Source organism: Pelophylax lessonae (genome assembly GCF_965119305.1).
Source record: "Pelophylax lessonae genome assembly, chromosome: 4".
In the NCBI taxonomy this organism is placed as follows: domain Eukaryota; kingdom Metazoa; phylum Chordata; class Amphibia; order Anura; family Ranidae; genus Pelophylax; species Pelophylax lessonae.
Genome location: NC_138771.1, coordinates 294,782,272 through 294,792,453, shown reverse-complemented (window position 1 = coordinate 294,792,453; position 10,182 = coordinate 294,782,272). Strand labels below are relative to the sequence as shown.

The 10,182-nt window shown below is 37.0% G+C and overlaps 1 protein-coding gene across 1 annotated transcript in view; it reads left to right on the top strand.

Annotated features, from left to right (window-relative positions):
* LOC309552619 (dynein axonemal heavy chain 3-like) overlaps window positions 1–10,182 on the top strand; it is a 1,537,563-nt gene that overhangs the window by 1,186,949 nt on the left and 340,432 nt on the right. Inside the window, exons 41-43 of the mRNA XM_082253560.1 lie at window positions 3,062–3,233; window positions 8,778–8,911; window positions 9,005–9,176. Of these exons, the coding sequence (XP_082109686.1) occupies window positions 3,062–3,233; window positions 8,778–8,911; window positions 9,005–9,176 (478 nt within the window). The remainder of the gene's footprint in view (window positions 1–3,061; window positions 3,234–8,777; window positions 8,912–9,004; window positions 9,177–10,182) is intronic.

The window sequence follows — 10,182 nt, the reverse complement described above, 5'->3', positions numbered from 1 at the left end:
AAAACAAAAGTTCAAACTAAACTTTGGCTGCTTCGGCATTCAGGAAAACTCCTGAACATTTACCCATCCGGCACAAGCTGAACGTCCGGTACAACAGTACTATTACATATTATTACTATTACAATGGTTATTATGGATGCCGGTGGCTGCTGACATTTCTGAGTCTTTAAAAACCAGTGATGTCACCGGCCCCACTGACTTACATGGCTGGGAATCCCTGGCTATGTAAGCAAAGGAGTGGGATCCCAGTATTGGGTCCATATAAGATTAATATACCAGTTGTCGTCTGCTAAACTTTCCATTTGCCAAGTGAAGAGTGTATGAGCAGGAAAGCATTACATTTGTACTTACAATTAGAATGTGTTAAAGGGAGGAAGACCATTCATCCCAAAGGAGTTCTATGGGGTTGAGGTCAGGACTCTGTGCAGGCCAGTCAAGTTCCTCCACCCCAAACTCACTCATCCATGTCTTTATGGACCTTGCTTTGGTCACTTGTCCAAATAATTTGGTGGAGGGGGATTATGGTGTGGGGCTTTTTTTCAGGGGTTGGGCTTGGTCCCTTAGTTCCAGTGAAGGGAATTTTAAGGTATCAGCATACCAAGACATTTTGCACAATTCCATGCTCCCAACTATGTAGGAACAGTTTGGGGAGGGCCCTCTCCTGTTCCAGCATGACTGCGCACAAAGCAAGGCCCATAAAGACATGGGTGAGCGTGTTTTGGGGTGGAGGAACTTGACTTGCCTGCACAGAGTCCTGACCTCAACTCAATAGAATACCTTTGGGATAAATTGGAGTGCAGACTGTGAGCCTGGTCTTCTCTCCAACATCAGTTCCTGACCTCACAAATGCGCTACTAGAAGAATGGTCAAACATTCCCATACAAACTCCTAAACCTTGTGGACAGCCTTCTCAGAAGAATTGAGTCTGTTATAGTTACAAAGGGTGGGCCAACTCAATACTGAACCCTATGGACTAATACTGGGATGCCATTGAAGGTTATGTGTGTGTAAAGGCAGGCGTCCCAATACTACAGTGTGTGTGTGTGTGTATATACAGTTAGGTCCATAATTATTGGGACACAGGCACAATTTAAATTTTTTCAGGTATTTACCAAAACATATTCAAGCTATAGTTAGATAATGGATATGGGCTGAAAGTGCACACTCTCGGGCTTAATTTGAGGGTATGTACATCCAAATTGGAGGAAGGGTTTAGGAGTTACCGCTCTTAAGAATAGCCATCCCCCCTTTTTCAAGGGACCAAAAGTAATTGGTCAATTGAATCAAAAGCTTATTCATGGCCAGGTGTTGGCTACTCCCTTGTTATTTTTTCATCAATTAAGCAGGTAAAAGGTCTGGAGTTGATTCTAAGTGTGGTATTTGCATTTGGCATCTATTGCTGTGAACTTACATTATGCGTTCAAAGGAGCTGTCAATGCAAGTGAAACAGGCCTTTGTAAGGCTTCAAAAACTAAACAAATCCATTAGAGAGATAGCAGCAACATTAGGAGTAGCCAAATCAACAGTTTGGTACCTTCTGAGGAAAGAAGAATGCACTGGTGAGCTCAGCAACATAAAAAGGCCTGGGCAGCAATGGAAGACAACAGTGGTGGATGATCGCAGGATCTTCTGTATGGTAAAGAAAAACCCATTCACAACATGCAGACAAGTGAAGGACACTCTCCAGGAGGTGGGCGTATCATTGTCAAAGTCTACAATCAAGAGAAGACTTCACGAGAGCAAATACAGAGGGTTCACCACAAGGTGCAAACCATTCATAAGCCTGAAGAATAGAAAAGCCAGATTAGACTTTGCCAAAAAACATCTAAAAAAGCCAGACTAGTTCTGAAAAAAGCATTCTTTGAACACATGAAATCAAGATTAATCTGTACCAGAATGATGAGAAGAAAATAGTGTGGGAAAAGCTTGGAACAGCTCATGATCCAAAGCACACGACGTCATCTGTAAAACATGGTGGAGGTAGTGTGGTAGCACGGGCATGCATGGCTTCCAGTGGCACTGGGTCATTGGTGTTTATTGATGATGTGACAGAAGACTGAAGCAGCCAGATGAATTTTGCAGTGTTTAGAGATATACTGTCAGCCCAGATTCAGCCACATGCAGCAAAGTTGCACAGTACAGATGGACAATTATCCAAAACACACTGCAAAAGCAACCCAGGAGCTTTTGAAGGAGAAAAGGTGGAATATTCTGCAATGGCCGAGTCAGTCACCTGACCTCAACCCAATTGAGCATGCATTTCATTAGCTGAAGGCAAAACTAAAGGAAGAAAGACCCACAAACAAAGAACAACTAAAGACAGCTGCAGTTAGAGCATGGCAAACCATTAGAAAGGCGGAAACCCAGTCTTTGGTAATGTCCATAGGTTGCAGACTTCAGGCAGTCATTGTCAGTAAAGAATTCCCAACAAAATATTAAAAATAAACATTATATGTATGAATATATGCATTTGTCCAATTACATTTGAACCCCTGAAAATGGTGGGGGGACTGTGTTTAAAATGGTTTCAGTTCCTACATTTTGTACTTGATATTTATGTTCAACCCCTTGAATTAAACCTGAAAGTCTGCACTTCAAATTCATTCAGATTGTTTTGTTTGAATTTTCTTCTGATGGCATACATGTGCCTGTGTCCAAATATATATGGACCTAACTGTATATATATATATATATATATATATATATATATATATATATACACATATATACACACAATATATATATATTTATCAAACTTAAAATATAGTGTTAGATTTCTTGTATACTATTTTACGGTAACTAGGAAAATGTCATTGTATATAACCAAAGACCAAGATCCGAGCTATAAATTAAGCTACATGTACAGTACTTGCTAAATCTGAAAACCCTAACCTAATCATTTCCAGTAAATTATCCTGTCAACTGGCTCTTGTACAAAAATACCAGCTGGATAGAAACCTTTGTACGGCAATGCGATTAAGAAGAAAATACCCATGCTGTTACAGAAGTGTTCATAATGTAGTAAGAGTCATTTTCACAACATATTTGTTAATTATTTAAGGTTGAAGCTGGACCGAGCAGAAAAGCTAATTAATGGACTTGGTGGAGAAAAACAGAGGTGGAGGAGCATAGCTACACAACTGGGAGATACGTACCAGAACATTGTTGGAAATATGTTGCTAAGTGCTGGTATTGTGGCCTATTTAGGTTCATTTACTTCAGAATTTAGACAGGTATGTAGTATTAGGATCTGTTTATCCATATTTGGTAGTCTATCATTTCCCAAAAAAAATATTTATCAACTAATGGCTGGTGTTTCACACAATGTAGACAATTTATTTAGAAAAGTGGAGGTGTTGCTCATAACAACTGATTGTTATGTAGTTGCTTTTATAGTGCCAATCAAATAACAGTGACTGTTTGCTTTGAGTAATATAGTTATAATTCTTTCAAACAGTTCTTCCCATTTTAATAACCCCTATTATACTAAACCCCTATTGTCAGTTCTCAGTTGTCAAACCTAAGCTAGATTGCTTTACATAAGAAACTGAAAGAGCATCTGATATGTTGTTTTAACCACTTTACAACCGGAGGATTTTGCTGTCTTCCGTCCAGGCCACTTTTTGCGATTCGGCGCTGTGCGACTTCAACTGACAATTGCGCGGTCGTGCAACGCCGTACCCAAACGAAATTTACGTCCTTTTTCTCCCACAAACAGAGCTTTCTTTTGGTGGTATTTGATCACCTGTGCGATTTTTACTTTTTGCGCTATAAACAAAAAAAGAGCGTTTATTTTGAAAAAATAACAATATTTTTCACATTTTTTTATATGAAATTCCCCCCAAAAAAGATGTAAAAACCAATTTTTTTAAAAGTTTTTTGCCAATTTGTTTTATGCTACATATGTTTGGTAAAAAAAATCGCAATAAGCGTATTTTGATTGGTTTGCGCAAAAGTTATTGCGTTTACTAACAAAGGGAAAGATTTCTGTCATTTTTGGTGTTTTTTTTTTAACGCGTAATGGCGGCGATCTGCGATTTTTTTTGCGGGACTGCGACATTGCGGCGGACAGACCGGACCCCTGACTGACATTTTTGACACTTTTGGGGGTACCAGTGACATTACTGCAGTAATCAGTGCTATATATATGCACTGTTACTGTAAAAATGACACTGGCAGGGAAGGGGTTAATTTTATTGGAGAGGGAGGGGTTAATGTATGCCTGGTGCTTACTGACGTGTAGGGGGGGAGGTGACTATGTGATTCATGGACAGATCGGATGTCCAGCTATGCTGAACAGTCCGATCTGTCACTCCCTGTCACTATGGAGATCCGCCCGCTGTGTTTACACACAGCGGGCGGATCTCCAGACTCGATCCCCGACGATCGGGTAAGAGCAGCGGCGATCGCCGCTGCTCCTCCCCTGGCCCGACTCCCGCTGTGAATGAAAACAGCGGGAGCGAGCCTCCGGCGGCGCGCAAGCGCCGCCCAGAAGGGGAGGAGTCCAGTCACGTTAATACTACGTGACTGGACGGGAACGAGCCACACTGCCGCAGTAGTATTCCCGTAAGCGGTAGTAAAGTGGTTAATATGTTTAATCGATTTCTGATAAATAGTATGAGTGTCTTACAACAAATCATCTACACATCTATCTATGGCCCATATAGTAAGACTATTGTAGATTATTTGGGATTTTCTTTTATCTATATCAACCACTTAGACACTATTAATCATTTTATATGAATGATTTAGAAAATGAAAAAAAAAAAAAAAAGATCTCATTCACTGCAAAGATCATTACCCCTGTCAATACATCCGTTTTGATTAGAGATAGCATTTTCTCATTTTCATGGTAAATAATAATTTATTATGTTTTAAGGATGTTAGTTTGTTTCATTTACATCAGTACATTTGATTCATTTTCCATATTGTAGCAGTAGCTGTTCTATCTGGAAGGCTTTGATAAAAAACAAAATCATCATGCTTTATCAAGCAGGAAATGAGCTGGCAGTAAACACTAGGCACACAGTTTAGAGATGGAAAAAGAATTACAGTGTGATTGTATATGGTCATGGGTTTAAGAACATTTTAAGTGTTTTTTGTACTTTAAGTGAATTGTACCTAATTTATTTAGGCTCCACCTTTGCGTAACTTTAAATCTGCTAAATACAAAATACTTGTTCCAAGCATATACAATAGGGACATTGCCACTTCACTGGATGGTACTGCAAATATGAATTAAGAATATTCATATGACATATTTCATAAACTAAAGTGGTCCAGAACTCAAAAAGTGAAGATTTTCTATGTTAAAAGAAACATCCTAGAAACGTTATTTGTGCCTTGGAAGTACCCTAAAAGATTTACCTTTCTTACAGTCTTGAGGCTATATACAGTATCTGCAATGTGAAACTACTGTCTAATGCACTGAGCCTCTGACTGCTAGTGTTCTGAGATTTTAAGTAAGATATGATAATGTCAATACTATGCTACCCACTGCACTTCTTACTGGAGAAAAACATCTAAACACTTGCATTGCAAAGATCTCTGTGCTTCCACTTTGTTTAATTTGTTATTCTGTGTATTTTTCACCTCTCCTACTGTGAATATTCCCCCACCAGTCATCATATATCCAGTTATTGGGTGGGTCTAAAATGAGAAATCAAAGCCCTGCCTTTACCAAAGATGGCCATCTCAGTCATTGGAAAAAGACCATTTGTAAGCAGTCTATAGATAATACTAGTGACTGGTCATTGCCCTCTGCTTGCCCTGCATAGCTTCCACAGTTCAAGAGTTCTTTAACATCACAGCGGTTGTCTTCAGATAAACCTTTCATTAAAAGTTTGCTTATATAACTTGATGGCAGTGTTGACTCAACTGTAACAACTGTGTGTGTTGAATGGCACATAAAACATATTATGATACATACAAAGGGTCTTTGTCACCATAACTTGCAGGCAAATTTGGCAGCATTGATGCCTGTTGTCACCTATCAGAAGTCTCTTAATGATTTTTTCCACAGCTCTTATAGATGTAAAAACATCCCTAAAACTTAAATAATATCTAAAACCATGAAAATGTAAAATAATGCAGCTTACTGGTGCCTAAATGTGGTGTCTGAATTAGTATTTTTTTTTATAAGCTAAGAACATTTTTACTAAGTGCAGAACATACATGCAGGTCTTGCCAGAATTGCAATGTCCATGACATCTTAAATGAAAGCAGAAACCAGATTATTTTCCTTTCAAGCTATCTGCTGTAAACTAATTCCCCTCCTATCTAATGAAGATGAATAGAGGAAGACTTGTTTGTAGTCTAGATCAGGGGAGCAACTTGGGTTACAGCCATGGTTTTACTCTTTAACTTCAGACCTGTATTTTTCCCCAAACAAACTATGTGATCTTAAATTATTTATGATGCTCTAAATATTACAATTGTCATGTCATAAAAAAAATGATGGTACTTGTTCACTAACAGAAGCAGGTTACAAATAAAAATATATGCATTACTGCCAGTCAGTGGAAGAAATTATGCCTAATACCCTACCTCTGTAAGAATAAAACATGTTAAAATTTGTCCAGAACTGCAGCAAATTAAAACACAAATATGTATAGTATAGCTCATCATTAGCACTATTGTCAAAAATAAAAGTCAAGTAGGGTGGTAAACTACTGGCAGTTAGCATTGCCAATTGGCAGTTATTAACACACAGCCTGTATGGAAACCAAGTCTTTAAAACACTGTAGATTATTTGGGCGTTGAATAGAAATATGAGAGGAGCAAGCTTCACGGAGAAGCTTCTCTTGAGTAGTTTAGGTGTTGCAAGTTTTGAGAATGTACATGAGTAAGAAAAGAAAGCCAATCACCAATTAACAGCCATTAACCTCCCTGGCAGTATGATTCTTTTGGATTTTAGGTGCTGAAAGCGGTACCATTATTTTGCATGTAATTCTTGTGAATGAGCAGCCCAAACCAACTGTATACATTTATTATATATTATATATATATATATATATATATATATATATATATATATATGTATGTATACATATATTATGTATACATATATATATATATATATATATATATATATATATATATATATATATATACATATATATATATATATATATATATATATGTATATATATATATATATATATATATATATATATATATATAATGTATACAGTTGGTTTGGGCTGCTCATTCACAAGAATTACGTATATATATATATATACGTGTGTGTATATATATATATATATTTACATAAAAAGTACAGTAAAACTACAGAAAAGGGCACTGGGGGGCAATGTAATGTGAATTTATTTTATTTTGAATGATATCAGTGTGTTTGGTGTGTTTTACATTTGAATTTGCCGCCGGTTCCACCCCCCGGCGGACGTCACGTCGCCGGAGACGGAAGCCGGGGCTCGCAGACGATCGGGAGGAAGCTCCGCCGCCGCATACCGCCCGCATTCTTCGCTGGATCCCGGAGAAAAGGTGAGTAAAACCTCTACCAGGATCCAGCGATCTTCCTAGTGCTACCCCAAGTGTGGCTTGGGGTTACCGCTTTTGGCTCTAAAATCTAACCCCGAGTCACGCTCGGGAATACCGCTAGGAAGGTTAACACACAGCCTCTATAGAAACCAAGTCTTTAAAACACTGCAGATTATTTGGGCCCTGAATAAGAATATGAGGAGGAGCCACCTTCATGGAGAAGCTTCTCTCGAGTAGTTTAGGTGTTGCAAGTTTTGAGAATGTACAGGAGTAAGAGAGCCATTTATCCAGATACGAAAGTTTTGGTAATTTCCAGACAGGCATAGATGATCAGGTGCCATTACAATGTAACAATATTACAATACAAAAAGGTTGAGTGTTATGATACATTCCCTCCTGGCTTGTTAGAAATGCAAAAGACTTACAAATATTAAAATGACACCATGTAACTTTTGGAAAGTAAAATATTCAAGAGACCTAACTAAATTGTACCTCAAACTTGGCCCCTCCGGTTGCTTATCACTAATAAACTCAGTCTTAACAGCTACATAAGCCAGCAGGTCAAAGGAATATATGTGTCTAAATTCCTAATTACTGCCATATACTGTTTTTTCAAGCTTTAAGATTAAATAATTATTTTGTCGATTCATCGTCAATTTAGGAATATAGACAAGGGTAGCTAGCCTTTAATCTTTACATCAAACACCTGTTGTATCTCAGTTTACTGATTTAGGATATGGATTATAGAATATAGATTTATGAAGCTGATATATTTTAGGTTTAGAATTCTAGCAGGACTACTAAAACTTTCAACTTCAGGCGTTAGGTAGTAAAAGGTAAGGTAAGTTGTAAAAATCTTTTCTCAAGGTGAGAGAATGTAAATGGACCAAAAAGACCAAATGGACACATGTAGAAAGACCAAGAACACATTCAGCTTCAGCTGCAAGGAATAATGAGGTACCGGGAGGCAGTTCATTTGTGGCTGTTCATTAATCATGCGATGCAATCTGTGACTTTGTAGTAGAAAAAAGAGAAGTAAGGGAAAGTGGAGTGGGAGAAGGAAAATTAGGAGAAAAAAGAAAAAAGCTTTGTAAAAAAAAAAAAAAAAAAAAAAAAGAATAATTTATTTGTGACTTAAACTGTCCAGTTTAAAAAAGAAAGATGCTTAAAAACAATACACATGCAGGAAAAAACACTAGAAAATCTCAGTCAAATCAATATTCGTCAAAATCATGTTTTCCTGTCACTAAATAGTATTCATTTCTTTTTGCCCTAAGGAAATATTAAAAAAATGGTTCAAAATGTGTAGAGACAAACACATTCCTGTCTCTGTTGAATTTGCACTCTCAAGCACCTTAGGAGATCCTGTGAAAATAATGGAATGGCAATTTCATGGGCTGCCAAAAGACAAGTATGTCAGCTATTTTGTTGTACAACAAATTTTGGGTAAAGACAGGATAAATATGAAAAAAGAGGAATGTGTATGAACTAACATCTGTCTCAGTTTTTCCATAGAAAATGCCATTATTGTAACATCAGCTCAACGATGGCCTCTTATGATTGACCCTCAAGGCCAGGCAAACAAATGGATTAAAAACATGGAAAAAATAAATAAAATCCAAATCTGTAAAGCAACAGACAAAGACTACCTTCGAACTGTCGGTAACAGTATACAGGTACTGAGAATGTAAATGATTTTTCCTTGCTTAAAGCCTGAATATCAGTGAGGAAATTAAAAGACTGAAAGCTGAAGAGCATAGAGAAAGTGTAGTTAATTCTTTACACGTTACAGTGTTTAAGTTATAATTACCTTGTTAGTCTCTGTCATCTTGTCGAGCTCTTTATTATGATTTATGACCCCAAGGCACCTGTTCACCACTCATTGCATGGCTTTCTGCCTATTCAGATAATTCTGAAAATGTTATGAACAATTGGCTGTACGAATGGTACAGCACTGGCCTGTTTGTCATGTTTTAAAATTAAATCAGTTTCTGCCTTGCTGCTTTGCACTGTTGTATATTACGTTTTCTTTGAATATCTATTTTAATTAATCATATTTTCTATATTATTATCCTTATAATGAAAATGTAACACAGGGCACAACAAAATGATATAGAATTGATGTGGCCATTTTAATCATCTAATATTAATGGGAGTGCGTTTTTTTATTTTCTACCCATAAACAACATTATAAAATATGTACAGGTATATCTTTTGCATTATTGGATTTTAAAAATGTTTCTGCACCAAACATTAGTATGTGCGTTAAACTTAATTGTGGCTGAAACATGTCCAAGTGCTAAGCACTGGTAATGTTTTGAATTGATGGTTCATTTAAACCCCCAGTTATATGGTACACTTTAAACTGTGCTAGATATACATATGTATTTTTCTGCTTATTTGTATTTTTTATTTTTTTAATTTTTTTTTAGTATTTGGTATGTTGGTTTCAGTATTTTAGTATTTGGTATGTTGGTTTCAGTATTTTAGTATTTGGTATGTAAATAGCGGGCAAACACTAGTCCCTGAGGGCTGCTTAACCTCAGCTAGCCCTGATTTATATAAACCTAGAATTTGTGCTGTGTAATATTTGAGTATACCATAGACTGAATCACTAAACCGTATCATTCCATTTGGTTTGGTCACATACAAAAATATGGAATGGTGTGAGTAACATGTTAA